Source organism: Pungitius pungitius, chromosome 2 (assembly GCF_949316345.1).
Source record: "Pungitius pungitius chromosome 2, fPunPun2.1, whole genome shotgun sequence".
Classification (NCBI taxonomy): domain Eukaryota; kingdom Metazoa; phylum Chordata; class Actinopteri; order Perciformes; family Gasterosteidae; genus Pungitius; species Pungitius pungitius.
In genome coordinates this window covers 3,435,257-3,459,237 of record NC_084901.1, presented here as the reverse complement: position 1 = coordinate 3,459,237, position 23,981 = coordinate 3,435,257, and the positions used below count along the sequence as shown (strand labels likewise).

Sequence of the window (23,981 nt, the reverse complement as noted above, 5' to 3'; positions counted from 1 at the left end):
TTTTTTACAAGTTCTTTTTATCACTCTGTACAACTTTTTTACACACTTTTCTCTACTTGTCGTCCAACTGTTGAGCCTTTTACTGTCCGCAGCACTTTGAAGCAAAAGTTACAATCTTTAATAATAAGGAGTTTGCTAATGTACCTTTCATCAGACACATTATTATGAAAGATATTTCATTAGACAGTACGGATGAAACCGCGTAGATGATACGGACTCCTAGTTCATTGGGAGGAATACGCACGTGCAATCAAAAACCGCAACATTTCTGAAGAATGCTGCTGTCCTTTTCGCGTTGTGTTCTTCCAGATTGGTGCTTTAAAGTCAATGTAAATCAAATCGACAGATTTACTTCCGGAGAGGAGGTCTAAAAGGCCTAAAAAACTGCTGAAAATTGAATCAGCTTGATTCTGTTATGTACAAGTGTAATGTGAGTGAATTTGATGAAAGATTAAACTTCACACGCTATGATGATGAGAGGTCTGTCTTGATTTTATTTTTTGTGGATGTTTATCTTTTTGTTGACTAAGAGTCTGAATCTATCAGTCCTGCTTTTCTGGTCTCCTCTTGTGTTGTAGCTTCTGAGTGGATACACACAAATCTAAAGGAAAGCCATAACTTATGAACAAGATTTTAAATATATATTATTTAAGCTGTTTCCACATAAGTACGAAAACACTATCTTCTCTAAAGCTCAACAATTGTGCATCATCCAGATAGTTAAACCCCGTTTTAACTGTCTGGAACTTTTTTGTTTATTAAATAAATTCATCAACGTCATCATATTGCGCCGTTTTGTGTGGCCTTCCCCGCCACGGGGGGGCGCTGCGGCGCAAACACGGTGCGACAACCGCGGCGCTCGTTCCGGTTGAAATGGACGGCGGGCTAGCGAAGAAACGGGCGAAAGATTGGTCCAATTTCTTGGCAAAAAATAAAAATAAACTACAGTTTTCTGGAAAATAAAAGTTGAAAATGAGAAGAACAGCACATTTTAGAAGAATTCTGAAGTGAATTTCGAGGATAAACCGGGCAAAGAAAAGGTAAGCGTCACAATAACTGCTATTATAAATGTTAGCTTTCTAAGCTAGCCAAGAAAAAATTAACTCAACCTGTCTATCCACTTTACAGCCCCCTAAAGAATGAACGGCCATAACGGGGAGAAAGAAAAGGTTGATTTTAAGGAGGTGTTGCTGGTAAGTGGCCCTTTTGTCCAATTTTTAGAGAACATTTCAAACGCAGCGTGGAGGACTGACTGGACTCAATGATGACGTCACCTGTTCATATTTAAAATTGAAGGCAGGGCTCCAAATTCTCCGCTGAGTTAATGTGACTGCACAGCTCTAGTGGGGTTCATTAGATGTCTCTGCAATGACGGAGGCGTGTGGAGGGCGAACACGGGGAGGCCAGCGTGACCTTCAGTTACAGCCAAATTCTTCCAAATTGGCGCATATGATCATTCAGGTGGCTTGACCCACAGAACTCCGTAAGGCACAGTCCTATCCTAACAACAACCACTGTGTTTTTTTTATTTTTAGAATACAGACAAACTCCTGCGCTCAACAAGAGGCCTTGTTATTGGGCCCAAACAGATAGACGTTGCCTTCTTATCCATTTTGACAGTAAACTTGAAACCGTTTGTCTCGGGGTCTTTAGACATTCTGGGCGCCGCGGAGCATAGTGGCTGCCAGTCCAATTTGGGAACTGGTCCAGTCACGGTGCAAGACACGGAGCGGCCTTATGACATTCTAATGCAGTGTCGCCAGCTGTCAGATAGACTTCAGTGCTTTCTATTTATATCGTCTAATCTAGCCGGTGATGTAAAGGCGGACGGCCTTTCTGCTGCACAGACCGATGTATCTCAGAGACATCTGGCCTCGATAGTTCCAGAGTCTTTCAGTGGTTAGAGGAAAGAAAATCAATAATCAAAATTTAGGTGGCGTCTTCCGTAGGTGGTATGTTGGCCGAGTGCTGCGTGAAACACAAATGGCGGGAGGATTAAGTCATGTTTTTAGCCTCTCTGATTACTCCCATTCGCATTTTTGCAAAGACAGCTTACCTTTTCTGATTTTAGGATGCTAATAATAAGCATCCTGCGGATCTCATCTTTTGTAACATATCTGATACCTTTATATTCTTAAAAAAAAAAAAATTTAAACTTAATTTGAACCTAAGTCCATATGTGTGTTTCCTGTTTTTGTGCATCGCCGTAAACACACACTTACACACCCCGCGGCCTCCCCGGGAGTGGTGTGAACTCTTTAAATACCGGTTGAGGTGTGCACTAACCTCATTAATTCTGCCCGCTCCTGCTTAATTAATCTTTGTCTGCTGCTGAAGTAATTACAGCTATCGGGCTGTCTGTGTGTCTACACACCGCTGACACCACCTTCCCCTCTCAGTGGCAGCCGGGCATGGATTTCCCTCCCGCAGCCTCTGATGACTGTCACGCTCAAAGCGCTAACTCACTGGGGCATAGTGGAAGGGAAATGAGGCGGCGTCCTTTTGAACTCCTTAAATAAAAAAAAAATGTCTGCCTTGTTGGACGAATATTAAAGAATAGATCAGCTGCTGCACTCATGAGTGGCAGCGAGGTGTTTAGAACCAGAGTTTCGCTCTAGTCTTTGTTTTCAGAGTAAGTTATATTTATTGAATTATTTCCTCGGACTGGAGGCGGCCGAGCTGTTGTTGGCTTGATAATGTGCAGGCTTAATATTGTGTGGGCTAATGTGTGGCTGACAAAAGCAAATACAAAGTCATTGTTGGAATCATGTATTTCTTTTTGGATATTTAAATTTCATGCACTTTTTTTGTTGCTTAGTAATCCTTCTGGAATGCAAAGTTCAGAGGACCTAATTAGCCTAACTTAGCATCGGTGTAGGTGTGTAAGTGATGCTGATATTTAAACCACCGTAGTTTCCCAGTTAAAGGTCTCTATTCACACTCGGACCCCCCACAAGGTTTAAAAAGGTCCCCCCCACCCACCCAGCTTCTTGTCTGCTGCTAAGACTTATTTTGTTTTTATTTTCTCTTCTCCCTCTCTTTCCTCATACATTTTTCACTGCTTGCTGTTTCTCCAGCTAGTGCAATTATGCGAGTAGATTTCCTGTTTGCCGGCCCCAAAATACAGAGGCTTTGAAAAAGTGGGCGAGGGGGGTGCTTGAATACGATGGGGAGAGTGAGGTGTTAGTTGTTTCCTGCTTGGCGGGTGGGAGTAAATGTGTGACTTGTATGTGCCGTGGCACTGCAATCCGTCTTTGATGTGGGGCGGCTGCCCAAAAAACACTGTTTTTAGAAGTTGATTGTTCTTATTTTTTCAATCTCAAGATCTGTGGTTCTATTCTAAATTTTCTAATTGTCAAAATATCCTTTTGAAAGATCAAAATGTGTCATTTAAATCCGTCTTTTGACACTTTTCCAATTGTCTACAGCTGTCAAGCCCATTTGTGCCTATAAGTCTTTCAAATGTAGATGATGTAGTTTAACTAATTAAGTAGTTAATTAACCAAATCATAGCAAGACTCAACTTCTATAAAGCCTTTATAAAAGGTTTATTGTAAAAAATATTTAAAAACATCCATGCTCGATAGTGAGGAGGATAACATCTGCACACCTGCCTCTGGCGTTTCTGTCCTGCAGTTTCTTAGTACTTAGCACAACGTAAGCCAACACATCTACCCGAGGGATTTAAAAGTTGGGCTTTACTTTTCCTGCACAGCAAAGAATTGGCAGCACAAAAACACAACTCGACGCACAAAGTGTTCCCCCTTGAGTATCCGGTCGCCACATCACCACTAACCCCCGTGTCTCCTGTTTCATCCTCACCCCACTGTGTGTATATGTGTGTGTGCTCTCCTGACCTTGGCCAAACGTTGGTCCCCGTTTGTCAACTGTTGGCTAAAGCACTCTCCCCCCCACCACCCCTCCCCTCTCACAAAATTCAGGATTGAAGTGAAAATCGAAATGGAACGTGGCCCAGGAGGAGCAGATGCTGTGGTCGCCTGTGTCTCACCTCGTCTCGTAGCTCACAGCCAGAGCAGCAGCCGCCACAATGACACGCCACAGGTAGGGGGGGGCGGGGGGGGGGTGGCTTACCTCCTCTCCTTTTGTCCAGCTGCAAGGCAGGCATGAATGAATGAATGAATGAACACATTAAAGTACAGATGACATGAAAAAAGTTGACCCTTTTTTATCATATTTTATTTTTACAAGTAACTCTGCCGTTGGGCATGAGGCTGTTTAATGTACGTTATAGGTTTGTTTGTCCCTTTTGGGATTTTTACTGGCTTTACTAGGCTGACGTTCTAAAGCAGACGGGTGGTTATTGATGTTGAAGCTGCAAATCGTTAATATTGTTTGTGCTTTCCTACTTTTGGCTGTGTGTCTTACGTTTTATTATGTCTAGTGGCAGTAAGAAAAAAACAAAAAGCCAAAACCCTGGTTTCCATGGTAATGGCATAAATTGTGAGACTTTCTTGGGTGCTTGTCGTGTTTGATAATAAAACATCATCTTTAGGCTTTGGAGTGCTGCTTAAAGAGCTCGCCTGGGGCTTCAGGGAATTGCTTTTCCTTTTTTATTTGACATTTTATAGATACAACTATTATTCAATAGTGAAAATAGTTGTTAGTTGCACTTACCAGGACATGCTGTGAATAACATAGGATTTTTCCTACTGTGGGCTGAATATTATTTAGAAAAGGAGTTTAACACGTCATTGTTTTTAGTACAAAATACATCGAAGCAGTATTTAGAGTTGAAAGAAAAAGATCCACCCATCTCAGCTCAGATGTGTTTAGGTACAACAACGATGCTGGAATTATCCAAACCTTCACATCAGCAGAAGCTTAACACTTCAATCTGCTTTTGTGCCCATGAACCAGATTGGTGCCGGGAGGCAAAGTGCAGGCCACCGCCAGTTCAGCAGCCGTTTTTAAAAGCCCCTTAAAGCGGAGTGGAGTAACGAGGACTTTTATCTTACCGGCATTATGGCCCGGATGAGCATATTGTGTACCAATCAATGTGTAATTCCCAAGGTGCAACTCCTCTCAGGGGGAGAGCGGTATAAAACTGCACTCATTTTAAATCCTGAGCTCTTGAACATCTCCATCGTGAAGTTATTACATAAAGGGATTCTGTTGGATGGATGAATGTTGCACATCTAAAAAGCAGATTAGGCAGCGGCCTTTATCAGAAGAAGATCAAAGGGGCAGCAAGTGGTGCATCCTTTGACACAATATGAGCATAATGGAAAAATGCTATTTATCCATTTATTTATAACATAACTGACCCCGTCAGCACTCATTTACACTAACGCTTGTGGCGCTGCTAAACAACCACAACCACGATGAGCTTGACACCTGCGGATGGGTGAAAGTCAACGTTTGCGCTCATCATTTAAGCCTCTGTGACAGCTTGATTTTGCTTCACTCTCTTTTCGGCTGTTTTTCTTAGTTCTGCGTAGATGATGAGCCGGTGATCGTTGCTGATCCTTGTGCACTGGAAAGGTGACATAAGCGGCTTTGTGTGGCGGCGAGGCGGCGCTGCTGTCATGTCGGCTTTCGAGGCGGCGGCGTCCCAGCATCGGGCGCCTCTTGGAGCAGACATCAGACATCGCCCGACAGCTCTTATCACTGACGTGCAAGTAGTAGTCTAAAAAAAAAAAGTTATGTTCTTTGGGGGTTGATCGACGTGCAGCTTTCCCACACTTAATCGTCACAAGACTTATTTTTTTTTTTTCTCCGCTCTGCTTTCAGCTGAAGGGAATTTAGCAAATTGTTGATATGCTGAATACTTCTGAGGCTTTTCGCTGCTCTTGTCAAATCTCATTTGAAGCACTTGACCTACATGCTTATCCTCAGCCCATTTGGCACTGAGCACCGAGCAAACAAATGAATAGAACTTGTTTGATGCCGTCTCCCTATAAAAATGTGTAAATTCAGTGAATACAAACTTGACTCGCGTCTGTGGTTGTTTTGAATCCACGTTGAATGCAGGCAGTGAGGGGGTTTGGTTGGTGTCTTAGTCCTCAATTCAAATGCAAATGTGCTCGCGGTGGAACATGAAACGCAGATCGTTTGGCCCAGGGACCACCGAGGACAACGAGGCTGTACCCGATAATAATACTGCGATTGTTACACGAGCTCTTTTTACACTGTTTGTCTCGTTCAGACCGGTAGCCGTGGGCGCTGCACGCCATCTGGAAGTTTGGCCCTCTCCTGCAGTCGGACACGGGCGTCGGAAAAAAACAAAGCGCGTCCTTTTTGCCTCGGGCCGGCAGCACACACACAGCAGCAGCAGCCGCTGCACCGCTCCGCACTCCTGGTCTAGTCTTGCAGAAGTTAATGTCTTGAATTAACCTCCCACTCCCAACCCGCAGTGGCCTCCTGTTCCGTACCGACAGTCAAATGTTTTCTCGGTTTTCCACCAAATTGCAGAAAATCTTCAGCGAAACCAACGTGCCGCAGTCGTTGCTCTTTTCTCCTCCAAGCTCGCAGAACGTCTCTCCCGGCGGCTGCAGATAGCAGCTGGAGATTGTGGGCCGTGTCATTCAGCCGAGTACGGCCCAGGAAACGGGCTCGCTGTAAATGTCAGTGTGCCGCTCGGCCCGTAGGTGCCCATCTTCACTTCTGCACATACTTTACGCTTAAATAAATCCAAAGAACTAAAGATAAAGATTCAAATTTTATCGGCAGACACACTAAAGATTTTAGTGGCAGCCTCATTAAGATTCATCACAGGTTGTGACTGCGACATGCATCGAGGCGGCAGAGGATATTAAGAATTGATAAAATATGTATCGGCCACATTAAGGCCGCTTTGATAATCTGCTGTCGGGGTTTCTCGTTATAACCGCGTTGTCCGAAATAGTGCTGAAGTGACCTTACTGCGGGGTTGCAACAAGCATTTTTTTTATTTTTTATTAACTTATGGTGGAATATTCTAAGACAGTCCAAACCTCAAAGATCTTCAGTTTATCATAAAAAAGCATTCATAAATACATTTAAAAAAAAGGTGCGATGATACACAACCAGCCCTCGTTTCCCAGGAGAAGCTTTCAAAGCTGCAACCGTTAACTGGGCTGCGTTTATTTCCTGGCTGCGAGTTCTGTCAGTCAAATCCAGGCGGGCCATGTGCTGAGATCAGCCAGAGGGGCTCCCGAAGCCTGCAGGCCTCTTTGTGTTTGCCGAGTTAAATCCCCCATCAGCGCTCGGCGTGCGTGAGTCCGGGGCGGTGACTTAGTTTGATAAATATCCATCTTCTCCTTTCGGTTATAGTCGGATCTCATATTGTGTGCTGCTCCCCTCGGTCTAACAAATGGCTTCTCTGGCTATTCACCACAGCACAGTTACTGTTTGTGCTTTTTTCCAAAATTACATGCGATAACCTGTGTGTGTGTGTGTGGTTTGGGTTGCGTGAAGCTAGCGCAGGCGGCTAATTGAGTCCCGGTTGCTGACCTTTCTGTCAGAACGAAGTCACGAGACGTCACGCTGCGTCGCATCAAAGTGCAAATGATGCGACCATCGCTGTCGAGCGGCCCGAACGCTTTTAGAGCAAGTAGAGCTACTTAACCATCGAATGATGTCATTCTGCTGATGGGAAAACGGGACGCTCTGACATTTTGTATGTCCGATGTTTTTATGTTCTCAGGATATCTGCAAATACAAATCCTTATTTGAGAGAAACTAAAGAGCTTAGTAAGCAATAAGGCAGTGATGCATCAGTATAATAACTCATGACAACTTCATTCAAGGGTGAGTAATGGTTTTACAAGTCATATTTTATTCCATGTGCTTTACAAGGATATAAATAATGGCCCAAATTACAAAAATCAGTGTGCTGGAAGCCCAAGCCTATGTACACAAGTTGTTCAGCAGTGATGTCGCCGTGTAACCCACCTTCACTCAAAGCACAACCTCTGCAATGCACCACTTCTTTGAATCTCCAACCTTTATTTTGGTACCTTGTATCCAGTGCCGTGTACTGCAAATCCATTTCTCTTTTACATTACACGTATGAACAATGAGTTGGCAAAATATCTATGTACATTTTATAATCGGACGACGTCTCGTCCAAATGATACAGTAATACTGCGTTTAAAATATTACATCTGCTAGATAAGAGTAGAGCCCCATGAGAAACGATGCTGTTTGACCTGACACGAGTTAGCTAGCCACCTGCGACATTCACTCAGTACGATCATATAGTTTTGAGCTCCTTGAAAGGACGGCCATCACCTCTCATCATATCATAGAAAAATAATGTAACATTAAGACAACAGTAGACAAGAATTGCACAAGAATAATCATAATCATCGTGGTAATATAATACTCTCATATTAAACATTAAAATGTCGGGCAATACCAATAGAATACTTTTTTTTTTTTTTTTTTAATTGTTTTCTTTTTTTTAAACGCCAGGCGCCGTTTTGTTCGCGTGGGTTTATAATCCGTGACGAGATACCTGTTGCATCTCCAGCGTGACGCAGGGTCCAATCACATTTTACACACCTGTGCATATACAGTATCTCTGCATTATATTCTTTGAAGAAAACCAAAGAGGCCAAAAAGAGGCAGCCGGTCGTCCTCAAACCCCATGCCCGTTCCATCAGTGACGCATGCCCAGCGGTGCCCAAATACTCACTGCCTCCACGTGGGGGGGGGGGTCGCTGTGGCCACGCCCAAAAGTTCTCAGGCCACGCCTCCAAGTTAGGCTCTTTAAACAAAAAAAAAAAGATTCCGTCGTAGTTGGAGAACATTGAGTCGCTTTTCATATAAGCGTACATTCAGAGCAGAGCGTCGTCTGGCGAGACGCGGTCCCGTTACTGCGTTGTGAATGTCCGGCGCTTTTAACCCGGACGCACAATGTCAGAATGTCGTAGTCAACCTTAAACGGCGCGGAGCAACGTCCGTGTTTTTGTAGTCCTTTTTGTAATCCGTTTTTTGCATTGCACGTGTGACAAGGTCCGTGTTTAGGGCTGGCTACATTCTTTGCATTCCACAGTAATAGACATGAGCGTCCGGCATTGCCCTGCAAATGAGATGACATCACTTATCGAGAGAGGCCTCTACACCGGCTCAGCAAAACCCCAAAAATGGCCACCATGCGTCCAACATGCTAAACCAATTACATACAAGATTAGATTTTTTTTTTTTCTCCCCCTTCAAAACAAACAAAAAAAAAAGATTCATGGCCAGGGAGAAATCCCTTTCGGTTCAAATAATTCTGAACATACACACACACACACACGTGGTGACAAAGGGTGCTTCAACAGCAACGAAACAGCACGCTTTTATTTTATTTTTTTTAAAGTTGCGTGTCAAAAGAAATTCACAAGTTTGTTAGTATTTGCAAAAAAATAATCTGATATAAAGGATCAAAAAGTTGAAATACATTCTAGTAGCCTGCTGGACGAAGCAGTTTGGGTCAGAGAGACTGTGCTACATCACCTCTCCTGTAATTCGGCTCTCCTCCTCTTTGAGTTTAAAAAAAGGTTTCAAAAACTGTCCTCCAGTCGTCGTGGTTTTTTTTTTTTTTTTTTTTTCTCGAGCGACCGCCCTCGCGTCGTTTCGGGCTCAGCAGACAGCTAAAACACTGTCACGGCCCCTCTAGCGGTACTCTGCTTACGAATGTCATTCAAGTTGTCAGGGAGGGGTCAGAAATGTAGAGACAAGCGAGGGATGGAGGAGAGAGACGAAGCCAAGCCGCTTGCTTCCCATCAACGGGAACAAAAAAAAGAAGAAGAAGAAAAAAAAAATCTGGGAGCAAAACAACCGGCTGCTTGACCGGGAAAAAAAAACAAACTGCTGACAAGTGCACCACCGCCCCCCCCCACCCCCCCCTCCCGGGGGTTCAAAGATCATGCGCCAGCCCTGCAGGCTGGTGGACGGGGCCCTGGGCCAAAGGAGAGAGAGAGGGAGGGAGGGAGGGGGGGGGGGGGGGGGCACGAGAGATAGAAGAAGAGAGGGAGAGCGCAGCGCCAAACTTCATCATGCAGCGGACGGGCTCGGCTAGCGAGGGACGGGGCGGGGTTTTTTGGGGGGGAGGGAGGGGCGTCGCTCGTGGGCACCCTCTGAAAAAGGCACACACACACACACGCACACACGGGAGTGGACAAGGCGAGTGTATGTTAGAAAATAGTGGTCTCGTACTTGGTGTTGACTCCTCTCTTGGCCTCCTGACCCGGCTCCACAATCCAGGGCACATTTGCGTGGCCCTTCTGGTCCATGGACGGCTGCTCCATCTGGGGGGGGGGGGGGGGGGTAAATTATTTTAAATGACCTTTATAGTGTCAATTTTTTGATGTTACCGATTTTTGTATTGCTTCAGAGTCTGGATGCAACACTTTTGGAATGCAAACAGCTGTTTCTGTTGACGATGATGTCAGTGAAGACAGAGTGAGACGCTGGAAGGAGTGAGATGGAGTGATGGAAAATTATAATTCAAATGTGAGAGGCATTTGAGATTCAGATTGCAAATGAGAACGCATGGACAGAAGCTCACATTTGGACAGGTCTGACATTTAAAAAAAAAACAAAAAAACATACATATTATTTCCATGACAACTATGTGCTTTGGGTGTATTGTGGTAGTTTCGATTGTTTCTGCTCGTAGGAAGCTGCTTTGGAGCTGAAGAATAAACCAAACAAGCTACACTGCTTTTAAAAATAACCCCGCGGCAACCAATCGAGCGGCTGGGATTTTGTTGCTGAGGGTGTTTTTCCTCCCATCGATTGGTTTATCGTTTTAGGTTACTTTAGGAGCCCAGTTTAGACAGCAGATCCTTGCACAGAGATTTTAGTTATGCATAAATGTGTAAACGTAATCAATATAGATGTTTAAAAAAAGCATTAAAGATTGACTTCTGGACAGGGTTAACAGGGCTCTTATCTCGTCTCAACACACCACAACAGCAACACTCGGGGAACTAGCTATAATATTAATCCGATGATCACGTTATGGAGTAACAGGATTAAGGAAGACACGCGCTTTCGCGACCACAGAAGATCGATGGAGTGCACGAGTCGTCATCGGGATGAGTCTCAAATTCATCACCTCGCACACGAAGCCACCGGATAAACTGTGCCTCAAAAATACATCAATTTACATCAAATCAAAATTCCCCGGCCGAAGGGTCCGAGTGTGGCAACTCGAGGCGATGCCGCAGGGACGAGAAACCCCCCCCCCCTCCTCAGAGGACAGCCATGTATTACGACGTGGGGCTAGCATCACTTCAGCATCATCCGTCCCTGGCACACTGTGTGCGCTCTGCTGCCGCTGCAATCTTGATGACCCTCGAGGGCTGAAGCGGACCAGCGAGAAGAGTGCGGAACGGGAGAAAACCACTCAGAGCGTAAAAGGTCATTCCAAGCATTCAACTGAGGTTTTAATGAGGGGGTGGGGGGGGGGGGGGGATGCGGAGTTTAATAAGCATTGAGCTGATTAGTTGTTATTGCGTTATTCAAACTTTATTTACCATCGTGAACGTGCATCTTTAGGGAGGAAATGCATTTGGCCTTTTAACTTCTTCTGAGAGATGCTGACGGCAAAAACGATATAACCTTCTAGTTATAATGTAGAACTGGATGAGAAGGAAGCTCAACCCGCCTTAATGTCTAAATGTATACGATTAAATGCACATGTGCATGGAAAGCACATGTGCTGTCCTCTTATTTTACCCGTTTTCCCACTTTTAAGGTCACATTGCAATGACTTGTGGCTACTTCCCTTGGGCAAAGTCTTACGGAAAGGGCTCAAAATGCCTTTACTACACGACTACACCTTGACAAATTGGACTTTCTCGATTCTTGTCGTTCTGGGTCGCCTTACTGCCAGTCGCTTTGAATAAAAGCCTCTGCTAATTTAAATGCATTATTCCCATTCGGGGCTTGAATCGGCACAGCGAGGCTTATTAAAAACTGACTATGGCACTAAAGAGAAGGGCTTATTAGCCGTAAAGTAATGACAAGGGTTGGCTTTTTGTCGTGTCTGTTTTCATTCTAATGCTGAGGATAGGTACATACAGATAGTAATTAAACAAAGACACACAAACACCCACTGCAAACAGGCGACAGCACTTTCCTCTTGACTAAAAGAAAAAATCACGTGGAAAGGGTAAGAGAAGGAAAAAAGCGTGGAGGACCTGTGACTGAGCTTTGTGAGGAAGATGGAAGAGTCGAGGGGGAGGAGGGTGGAGAGGAGGCCGGTGAGGGGTGTAAATGTGGCCCAGTGACCAGTGGCTGACGGGGGACATGACCTACAGGGGCAGAGGTCATATAAAGGTCAAAGAAGGCCCGCTCGGCAAGGCAAAACCACACAAGACAGAGCAGCCGCATGGCAACAACACTCCAAAACCAAAACAAAACCATGGCAACAACACGGCAGCAAAGTAATCGCCCCGGCAACAGCGTGGGATGCAAAACGCCACCCTGCGAATTCACAGAGTGAAATTCCAATTTTTTCATATTTCTCGTCCTCGAGCCAAGGAGGTCCGGAAGTGTGTGCTTTTGTTTAATTCAATATTAAATTCAAGGCTCCTAGATTGCCAACAACATCAAACCGGCTGCGTGGAAACAAGCCGATTTCACGTTTACCCCCTTTTCAAGAAACACGGGATTGTGAGACTCGTACGGGGGTAATTAGGGTAACGTGCCCAGGCTGATCCAAGACAATAGTCGCATCAGACGTGCTGACGCAAGTTAAGTGGAAGTCGAGGGAGATTTATCAGCAGATACGCTGACATGGCACACGCACGCACACAACATAAAAAAGTAGGACGGTATGGAGGAACACATACTTGTAGATGGAAAAAAAACAAAAGTAAGAGTATTTTAAAGCTTCAAGTGTTGCTGCGGGATGGGTTTTATGGCTGGCAGGTGGCAGGAATATTAAGTGAATCCTGCAGTATCTTTGCCCTGCTGCACACCACGAGCCATTAACTACACACATGACCAGAGACGAAAAAGGCAATTAATGGTTAACGTCGTCCATCATCTCCGTTGGCGCGCACACGCACACACACACACACACACACACACAAGCTCACCATTCCTCCGACGCAGTGTGTGAACGCCTCTCTTCTCATGAACACATCTTCCATCAGAGACCACGCCATTTGTGACGTGGCTCTAGACGTGAAAAGTCAATAAAGGAATTGTCGGTGCGAGGCTATGGTGTGTAGGATTCTGATCACACACACACACACACACACAAAGAGACAGAGTGGCGAGAGCCAAGAAAAGCCTCCCCGGAGCCCACTGCAAACACGTCTCATCAATCAGGCGGCTGTGGGAGAAGGGGCGGGGGGGGGGGGGGGACACACCTCCACCTCCGCTACAGTGTCAAACGCACCAAAAACGGCAAAAGAAAACAAAGCATTGTAGCGGCGTATGAGACACGGGACAAAAGGACTCCAGTGGCGTAGGGATGGACACAGTCCGGTGTCAATGGGACAGAGTGGATGGGGTCTGATTAGAAGTGTGAGAGGGGTGTGATCGCAAGTGAAAATCCATCTTTAGACGCACCATTTTATTTATTTATTTTTCTCGATAAAATGACGTAGTCGCGGATGGATTTTCCCTGGGAACAGACGTGCGGAGGCGACGCTTACGGATTTGCGGATGTTGACCCGAGGCTTGGGGACGGGTTTGCTGGGCTTGCTGTCGAAGCTCTCGGGCAGCGTGGACGACCCGTGGCCGCTCTTCCGGGCCTGCAGGGCCAGCTGGTAGGCCACCTCGAAGGCCTGGCCCAGGGTCAGGATGATCTCGTACGCCAGGTTCTGACAGGGGGAGGGGGGGTGGGGGCGTGAGAATTCAATGTAACATCACACGCGCTGTGAATGCGTTGCTTCTGAACACACAAGTGTCGGCACTGACCACATCGAAAGCGGTGAAGACGTGGCAGTAGTGGTGACTGGACTTGAGGTCTTTGGTGATGTAGGCAAACGTAGACAGGTCTTCTGGATCCTGAGCCGCGCACGAGATGTTGCGGATCTCATGTTCTGCTATGATGTTCTGCGAAGAGAGATAATCGAATTACACACATCCCCCAGAAAACGTGATCGCTGCGGAGCATTTCTGGTTTGAGAGTTTTTCCAGAGTCACCGAGTTGGAATTCGTCCTCTGGTCATCACCACCGTCTTGTATTTTGTTAATTAAAGTCTCGCCGGCGTGAAATGCACAACGTCAAAGCCCCGGAGAGGAGTTTCAGTGAAAGATAGTGTGAAGAAGACACAAGTGCTTTTGTCATACCAGACGGTCCCGTCTTTGTCATTGATTTCATAGAACGATATCAGCCTATTGTTGGTCTTTGGAAGGTAAGTGAGAACCAATCCCTCTGGTTTAAGATAAGAAAAGGAGAAGGTTTTCGACTTTAATAAAAATGACTGAGATATGGGGGGGGGAAAGCCATGCAGCACGTACTTTGCTGTCTAAAACTGTCCGTGTATATTTCTCACAAAATGAGGCCAACTTACTTTAGTGCGCTCTGTGTAGTGCCGCCTCGGGATCAAACTCAAAACGCACCGACTTTCTGCAAACTAATTCATATTCTGCTATGTGCCTGCTTTTTTTGTGTAACAGAGGCTTAAATGAACAAGCAGCTTTTAATAATTGCTTCTCACCGTCCCACCTTTATTACCCCCCCCCCCCCCCTCCCAAAGGTGGACTATTTACTTTTTACAATTTAGAAACATTCAACAAATGCAAATACATTCGAACATTTGGATCTGTCATTTCGGATGACGAACTGAGGATGTGTACAGACTCCGCCAGTTTGTGGCACAAAGAGAATTGCAAAGTTAGGGGTTACGGGTTCTATGATGGAGGAAATATGAAGAACTGCTGCTAAATTAAGAGGCTATCAACCATTCAGATGTGGTTTTATTTTTGGTATTTCTTCTCCCCAATCGACTCCACCAAGGACCCAATGAACCAAGGAGAGTCGCCATTGATTTCCCAGCGCATCCATTCCTCGTTGGTTATTGCCTGTTTGAGTTTTGCCCCCTTTTTCACACCTCATCGATTCTTTACACCCTGAGTGGTATTAAATCAGTCGAGGCGCCGCCGCGGCCATCTCTGACACCTCCGAGGGAGCAGCGAGTGAGCCGTTACCTTGTTGGTGGCGTCGATGAACTTCACCCCTTTGTACGACACGGAGAGGACGATGGTCGGCACTTTCTTCATCTGTTCGGTCGACTTCTTGGAGCGCACGAAAAGACAGAGAGACAAAAAAGGGAAAGGTGACATTTGAGGCAACGTTTTGCTTCCAAATTCCATTGACTGCAGCGCTGCAAATGCAATGAGTCGATTAGCTTTGAAGCTACATCCGCATAGCCCTGCTTATTCTTTTTAATTGCACTTTGGCGGCGCCGACACCCTCCGATCCGTCGCTCTCCTCGCCGAGACGTTACATGCATTCAAAGAAATCCACGCGAGAGACGAGTCCCTTTCCTGCCCTCGCCTCCGTATCGCTGCTGCTTCTTCTTCTTCTTCTTCGTCCTCTGTTATCACTCTGCCTCGTTTAAGCCGCCCCGCCGCGGTTCGACCTCGTCGGGGATCAGGTAGCGCTTGAAAGGCTGACAGAGGCGACGACGCTGACTGGCTCTGCTGGCACGATGCTGGACGGACGGATCCCGGCAACAGGGCCCGAGCGGGGGCGAGGATGGAAGCCAATAACAAGCCACGGCGGTGGGATGTACGCGCAATCACAACCCGAGGTTGTGTTAAAGGCAGGAAGAAGAACAAGAAATCACCCTAAATATAGAGACACAAGGTATGAGGGAGGGGGACAGAAAGCTTTGCACACATTAAAATGTATCTTCACCCTGCAGCAGCTCAGGATGAGAGACAGAAGAACCGAGGATTACGGTAAAATAACGAGAGTACGGACAAAGGACGAGGAAAACCCGAGCGAGAGGAGGAAAGTAACAGTGATGAGATAAGGGGATTTGAGGTTGAAAGGGGGGTCACAGGGTATTAGACCCACCGAGGCAAGGGTATTAAAAAAAGAAATCCCTCAATAACCCTAAAGCACCGTCATGATAGTTTTAAGTTTAAATTCTTGCGGAATGCCCCGGATCGAAGTTTCCATATCGCAGTGCATCCGTGTTTCATTTGTTACAACGTGGCTTCTTCCAGGCCACAACGTGAGCCGTCACCGCGGCGACAAACGTAAAAGATCGACAAGGCAAAGCAGGAGAGCGACGCGCCAAGCTTTACCCTCATTTTGGCGCAGGCGTCCTGCGTGGACTCCGTCCCCCTCAGCTCCTTCACCAGCATGGAGCCCAGGTACTGCGGGAAAGACGCACAACACCGACGTGTGATGAGCAAACATGGGAAAAGAAAAGCCAAATCCTGCAGAATTCTTTTAATTGTCTTTGTACTCTGTGCTCAGTGAAATAAAGTAATTTAATGCAACATTAAATCGTTTAGTACTCCCCCCTGTTTACATTCAGATGCTGTAAATTTGATTAAACGCACACAGGCTCCTCAGGGGGCTCGAGTCTGAAAGTGGTCAGACATTCGGACCACGTAGGATCTGATTAAATGAAGCAGCAACTAATGGGGACTGCGTTTTACAGGGAAATATTTATAGTTCTTGACTCCCAAACCATAAACCAAAATGTTGACATCTCAAAGAGACTCGGAACAGCCTCAAATCGCTGTTATCGAAGGCTGGCCGGCAGTTATCCTACAAATTGCATTACGGCTGCACTAAAGACCAGCTGGCGTCTTGGCGTCTCCAGTCTTTTATTAGTTCCAAATCAAATTCAAAGACGCTGGTAACAGGACAACGCTGCAGGCGAAGTGATGCTTTGGGCTAAAATGGTCACAGTAATAACGCCACCATGTCCGCTACCTTATTTCAGTGTGCAAGCATGCTAATATTAGCCACTAAGATGCACTAAAATTTCAATTTCAATAAGATATTTAGCGTATTGGATGCAGGATTTAACTTGTTTTAGATCAGACATAGTAAGTAACTATGCCTTCCGAGGCGGTGCTGAGATCAAAATGCCTTTATTTCTGTCTTTCCTCCCGTTATCCATCTCCTTTATTCTCATTCGCTCTCCGGCTCCTTTCGGCTCGCCCAACATTCACAGCGAGTGCTCTCCCCCCCCCCCTCCCCCTTTCTGTTGTGGCTCCCGCTCATTTATCTCACTTTCTGAGGGGAGGTGGGGGTCCATGAAAGCACCTTCCTATTTGCCCCTGGTGTCCCACCCGCTGTGTGTTCCCCATCATCCCGTCCAGGGGAACAAGGGAGGGAAGACGAGCCGTCGGGATGCTTTTATCTCTTAACCACTCAGCCTCCAACTCGTCTTGCGTTCTCGCTTTCATTCATATTTGATTTCAGCTCCGCAGTTTTGATTTGTTTGATTTATCTTTTCTCTCTTTTTGTACCTTTTTTTCGACCCCCCCTGTATTTCTGAGATTATTTTCGCTTCCGCGCTGCTCCAAGTACTGGCAGCACGCTGACTGAGATGAAACGATCACTTTAAATGGAACCACAACATGATGGCAGCTACATTGCCATCATGTTTTTGTTTTGCTTTTTACCCAAATTGCTGAAAAACCTACTATACAAAATGTCATTTAACCACTTCAACTTGGACTCACGTAGGCTTCGTAGTCACAGGACTGGAAGATGAGCTTCTCGGGGTGATGCTGCCAGTACTGCACCGGGGTGGACGAGGTGGCCTCGTTGGGCGGACGCAACGTGATCGGCTCGCACCAATCGCCCCCCTGAAAGCACACAACCAATCAATCCGTTAGGACAAGAGAAACGGGATTAGGCGGGATCACGGCGCGCCGGGGGGGAGGGGCGGGGGGGGGGGGGGGCGTGTTGACACGACCCGCTGGCCCGATGATCGTGTGCAAGTTCATGTTCGGAACAGCTTTGGAGAGCCTCCGAGGGGAAATTAAACCTGGAGGAATTTGTGCTCCGCTTCCGAACGTTCGCATTCTTTGGCCCGTTTTGGGAGCTTTCACCTTTTCATTAAACAGTTTCCAGTGTCTGTGGACAACAAACACGCTTCAGCAGGCGATGAGCCACGCTACGGTTAGGTGTCCGTCCGTATCTGATTGCCTTTTCGGTGTAATCGCCGTGGCGACGTCGGTGAGCCAGTGAGTCAGTGAGGTGGGGTCTTGTAATCAGATGCAAAGATGTTTGATAAACAGCCCGGGGATAAAGCCTTCAGGAGCAGGCTTAAGTCAAAGCTACACTAAACCCCAACAGCTCAACCATTTTGCACCATGTTCCCCCCCCCTCCCCCCCCCCCACATACACACACTTTGACCCAGCTGCCGGACTCATCTGGAAATCTCAATAGTTATCTTTCCCTCCCGGCAGAGCGGACTCGTCGATGTGGTTTCTAGACGGGGGAACACATTACAACAAGACTGTGTCGAGATGCTCCGGGGTTCACACAGAGGCACAAAAAGACCCTGATCACACCCAATCAAAACACAGCTGCTCTCCCAGATGTGTGTGTGTGTGTGTGTGTGTGAGTCAATGCGCTGTTTTTGATTGGAAGTCATCCAATCAAACCAAGTAATAATTTTGGAGTTTGGATGCATTTGGCAGTAAAGTTCTGCAATGTAGAACTTTAAAATCTTTTTTAGTGTCTGGAATTACCGACAGACGACTGATGGACATTTTGCTTTGTAAAGCTGTCGATTATTAGACCGGGTCACATCTGTACGCATGCCGGCCGAATCGTCCCTCTGCAGGTTTCCTCATTTTGTAGCACAAAATTTCAGTTAAAAATATTCATGTTCCCCCTGATTTGTACAATTTGTATGAGCTCTAAAGTGCAGAGACGGCAGCTGGTGTCAGATGGTCTGCCCGCCGGGGATTATTAATTGTGTCTTTTCAACAAGCAAGCCGGCAGATAAAACACTTTTGGTTTTAATAAGGCGGCTATTAGGTACAGCATTTAATTACCAAGATACTTCATGTAGGATTAAGATCTGCTCCGCCGTCCTGATTAGAATGCAGTAAGTCCATTTATGTATCCTGACTTAATATATGAATATGTGTAATTATTTTATCATTTAACAACACCAAAGAGACAAAAAACACGTTATTCTACGTTTATCTACTGTCAATAATCCCATGAAGATGGAGATGTTACTCCCAAACCGGACTGCCCTTTACGACACACACACACATATATATATATATATAGCGTGGTGGGCCATTTAAGGCCCACGTCACCCATTGTGGCTCATTGACGTGGAGCTCTATGACTAAGACGTCGTGTTCGCTGCCAACAAGAAAAGAACAGAGCGTTACAAAAAACGCACCCTTTAAGCAATCAGCCAGACGACCGGATCTCTGACTGCCACCATTCATAACCTCCCCCCCCCCACCCGCCGGGCCCCTCCCTCTCCACCGCCTCCCCCCTCCCCCCCCCCCTCCACCTCCATTCATCCTCACCATGCCGACTTGGGCCATCTGCCGTTCCAGCTTGGATCGCGGCACGTCCTCGAAGTAGTTGTCGTTGCTGCGCTGCCTGCGCCGGGCGTCCGCCTGCATGATGAGGTGCTGCACGTCCAGAGATCCGCCGGGGACCCCCGCCGTGTACGCCGCCTGGCCCACCGACGGGCTGAGCTGGGGGGGCGTGTGGTTCCCGCCGGGCTCCTGGGACAGAACGGGGGGGCGGAGTGAGAGACTTTTTCTATACACTTTGACCAGCGGGTCAGCTGCCGACCACGGAGACGAGAGGCCTTTCCCCGTCATTGTTCCTCTCGGTTCCGGTTCTGAGCCCCGCGCGCAGCCGACTGATTAGGCAAACTTGAAGGAGGCTTAGACATATCATTTCACGCCGTATTGAGAGACGTACGGTGTAGTCTGGGGCTCTTCTTTAATTACGAGCCAGTGGCACCTCTTTTCTTGGATGGAATGAACTTGAGGCTTTTTGTTGTGGCTTCTCAAATCTTAAATTTGCCTTTTTCCCGTTTTATTGTCGCTTAGACTGTGATTCTCCCCCTCCCCGATTTGGGTTCTTATTTCATAACGAGGGATCTACAGCTCCCCCGCTGCCCTCTGGGAAAGGAATTCGCGCTTCCTTCCTCCGTCTGAAGGATTCATCATTTGAGGCCACGTTGCATCAGATTACTGCGGCGAGTTGTTGCAGTGGATATGAAATACCGCCTGCTCATCGAGGCTCACTCACCCGGAGCGAGATGGCCCGCGGAGGCTTTTGTGGGGTTTCTTCGAGTAGCCGGTCCCCCAAAGAGGCAAGGATCCGCTTTCTGTGTCCGATGAGACTGATCTTCAACACCTGAACACAGATATTACACATTAACTTCTCATTACTCGCAATCCTCTTTCCATTTTCCTTTTTTCCCCCCCCCCACAACAAAGTTTAGGAATATTGTAATGACATCGCATGAGATTAACTTTTTATGAACAGTGATTTATGAATATGATGAAATAAAACACTCAGTATTAAGCTTCAGGAGGAGTCAAGATATCACATTTTATGTTCACTGCGACTGAGTTCAGAGCAAAAAATTAAAAAACACGACTCTCTGACATTAGCTAAATTTAAAAGGCTTCCAAAAACGCCAGCACTCAGGTTGGTGTCAACGAGCACAATGACATCACAAACCCTTGACATGGCCAGCTGTGTTAGAACTACAACATTAGAGTGTAAAGTATCCTGAATAAGACACACGGGTTGCATTAGTTCTCTTCTGTCCCCTCCCTGCACACAGCACACCGGAAGACTCCCCCCGGCTCTTTGTTTTGACGTTTCTTTTTCGCAAATTTTTTCTTTTTTCCAGGAGCGATCGCTACTCAGGGCCAGAAAAAAAAAAAAAAGAGATGCAAAATAAATACACACACACACACACACACACTTTTGAGTCCAATGAAAGCAGTCATTGTTGGTGTGGTCACCAGGCGTCCACTGGCTGTGCCAGTTACCGGCTTTTCTAAAGAGAGGCGAGCTGGAGCGCTTGTTTTGCAGCGTCTACACCTTCTGGCACCAATAGATCCCCCAGCATGCAACAGGCTGCTGCCAGCCTGGCCTCACGCTTCTGCCCCTGGGGGTGTTATAGATAAAAGATATAGAAGCCCGTCTTCGGGGCAAAAAGGGAGGTAATGAGCCTCAATGCGCAACAGAAACGCGCACAACGAAGGCAACCAACTTCATTCGAATGAATCCAAAGATCTTTTCGTTCACTTTCTGTCGCAGTGTGAAAACTTCAAACTGAGATGCAGCAGCGGCTGACGGGTTAAACTCCATCCATCACCGTTCTCCTCTGCGTGGAAATAGTGTTTTTTGATTGTTAAAATTAGAGGGATCAAAGGGAAGAGGAGAGCTGGGACTAGCGGGTAGTGGAACTAATTGGTGTGTAATCGCTGCCCCGTCCTCTCTCCAACAATTAGTATTCACTCATCTGTCCTCTTCCTTCCTCTCTGCGTCTCCATCCCTCCATCCCTCCATCCCCGTCCGTCTCCAAGCACTAAAGATGACATTGAGTCGCTGAATTTGGTGCATTGAGATCATGTGCTTTCGGCTAAATCCTCGGCGTTTGACCTTTTCAGAGAGCTCGCTTCTCATGCAGAGTGTTGTATTGCACCACCAAGACATCCTTGGCTTAGCTTTTTCTTAGCTTCTTTCACACATTGTTTTAGCGTATTAATCGATTTATGGTTTGATCTGATTTTTTCTTAATCATTTTTATCTGCTGCATAAACTAAATGTCTCTTGTTTTTGGACTGGTCTGACAAAATGAGCCATTTGATAATGTCATTAAGTTTGAGGATAGTGTGATGCAGTTTAAATCTTTTATAATGAAGGCATTTGAGGACAGAATAAATCTATATTGAAAATAAATGGCAGCCCTGAGGAAAATATGCTATTCCTTAAAAGGGGCCAAATTCTTTATTCAAAAGTCGTACTGGACGTGCACTGAATATACTCATGAAATATAGCTAAATATATTTTGCAAGATTTTTCGCCTCACAGCAGTTCATTGGACCCACTTGATGACTTTTCACTGAACTACAAAGTACTAAATAACCCGAGTAAGGGCTTTTTTCTTTTCACCCGCTGTAGTAAAGGTTAGGATTTATTCATGCTTTTGCCTCTTGTCTCCTGTCTGTCTCCTGAGGGTCTGTAGCGGGACACCAGTCCTCACTGTCGCTTCATCACATACAAACACACACACTCTCTCTGGAGAGATGATGCGCATTCGAGTGTGTGTGTGTGTGTATCAGCAGTGTGTGTGTGTGAGTGTGTGTCAGCACGTTACACTTCTTATGCAACAGCATCTACTTCAACTTCAGTAGAGGCCTCAACCTCGGCCCGGAGTTCAACTGTCACCATAGCAACGCAGCAGCAGCAGTCACCCACACACACTCATCCTAAAAATAAATATATATATATCCACATGCACGTGGATGGGTACTCTCCCTTTCACCGCCCCCTCCCCCCCCCACACACACACACACACACACGTAGATCATATTGTTATCCCTGAATGGTTAAGAATGTGAATGCAATGCGACCATTATTGTTAAAACACAGCATCGCGCTCTCACTCTGTGATGCTTGACTGCGGTATCGCCCCGTTTGCATTTGCATTTAAATTATATTCGAAGCATCTCGGTGTACTGACAGGGGAGAAGCGTAGCGGCGCACACACACACACACACACATCTGTACCCCCTTACTCCCCCCAACCCCGCAGCACCAACCACTCACCGCTCCGTCCGAATGGACTCGGAGAGCCGGTAGAGTCGACCCAATCTGCCACTGTATCCCTCCCCCTCCCTGTTTGCATTGGAACGGAGTGGCTTTACTTACCCTCCGGTCTTCACTTTATTAAAGCGCTAAGTGATTTGGGGCACTCTCTAATTCCAATATTTGGCGCGTGCGTCTGTCTGTGTCTGTGTGTCTGTTTGCGTGTGTGTGCGTGTGTGTGTCGATCAATGCACTAATCCCGTCAGGCCACATCCAAGGCGCTCCATCGGCGCATTAGTCGCCACACACATGCGGGTTTAAGACAGGCGGTGTTCTTCCTCACAACAACGTTATGGTTCATCGCAGCTTCAACGTCATTTCGTCCAGCAACAACGACACTCTGAGAAGATGCCCGAATTTGTATGAACTTTAGGTGGGGGGATGTGGGGGGTTATTACCAACAACCTCTCTCAATCAGGCCACCCGGAGACAAAAGGCCTTTTCTCTGGTTCCCACCGGAGGGGAGCGCCAACGCTTGTCGGGTCGCTGGAGCGTGAGAGCGACAGTGCGCTCCGCTGTCTGTGCTCAAGGCAGCGCGGCGTTTTAACGACGGCCCGCCCGGGTTCCCCTGACCTCAAATTAGCCGCTCGTCATCTGCTCCGGTTTCTCCCAGTTTGTCCTCCTTTCGCTCCTCTCTCCGGCTCCGCAGCCAGATATCAGGAGGAGGCGCTTAGAAGAGCAAAGACGGTTCGGAGAATAAATAGCGCCAGAGTGTCATGGAGCGGTTTTTGTTCTCTTCTGCCCCGGCAACCCGCATGTGATTGGTCCACCTTTTTGTTTGTTAGCTCTCGCTGCTCCTATCTACCTTCTCCAGGCTCACAATCGATACGATCAATCAGCCCTCCCTCTGCAGTCTGGGAGGTCGCGACCTCTGCGATGTCCACGGACCTCCCAAAGCCCCTCCAGGGGCTGTCAGTTAATGGTGCGGGTTGGGGGTTCGACCCTTTGAAGAATCCTCCCATCGACTTTTTCTGGATCAAAGGATCACTAGCTTGGGTTTCTTAAATTGCCCGGATCAAGGTACACTACAGGAGGATTGAATGGTATTATTGATCGGCAAATAGGCCGCGTCTGACTCAGTTTCGGGGGTTGAATACGCGGCTGTGGGTGGGTAGCAAGGACATCGAGGTTGCGTCCTCTGAAGTGTCTTTGAGGATCTGTGGTTTCACCTAGTTTTTGGGGATCAAATATCCCAAAAGTTCTATTTATATATTACATTGTCAGTGCATA

At 46.7% G+C, this 23,981-nt stretch overlaps 1 protein-coding gene across 7 annotated transcripts in view; it reads right to left on the bottom strand.

The window, feature by feature from the left end:
- Nucleotides 1–7,757: 7,757 nt before the first annotated feature.
- anks1b (ankyrin repeat and sterile alpha motif domain containing 1B) overlaps nt 7,758–23,981 on the bottom strand; it is a 114,630-nt gene continuing 98,406 nt past the window's right edge. For 2 of the 7 annotated variants that reach the window (XM_037460206.2, XM_037460213.2), the window contains 10 exons: nt 20,172–20,279; nt 19,433–19,636; nt 17,611–17,736; nt 16,213–16,284; nt 15,106–15,192; nt 13,870–14,007; nt 13,605–13,772; nt 12,138–12,251; nt 10,147–10,238; nt 7,758–9,025 (listed from right to left, as the gene is read on the bottom strand). In XM_037460206.2, coding sequence (XP_037316103.2) covers nt 8,977–9,025; nt 10,147–10,238; nt 12,138–12,251; nt 13,605–13,772; nt 13,870–14,007; nt 15,106–15,192; nt 16,213–16,284; nt 17,611–17,736; nt 19,433–19,636; nt 20,172–20,279 — 1,158 coding nt within the window. In that variant the 3' untranslated portion in view covers nt 7,758–8,976. The remainder of the gene's footprint in view (nt 9,026–10,146; nt 10,239–12,137; nt 12,252–13,604; nt 13,773–13,869; nt 14,008–15,105; nt 15,193–16,212; nt 16,285–17,610; nt 17,737–19,432; nt 19,637–20,171; nt 20,280–23,981) is intronic. The other 5 variants (XM_037460209.2, XM_037460207.2, XM_037460211.2 and 2 more) reach the window with 5 other exon arrangements.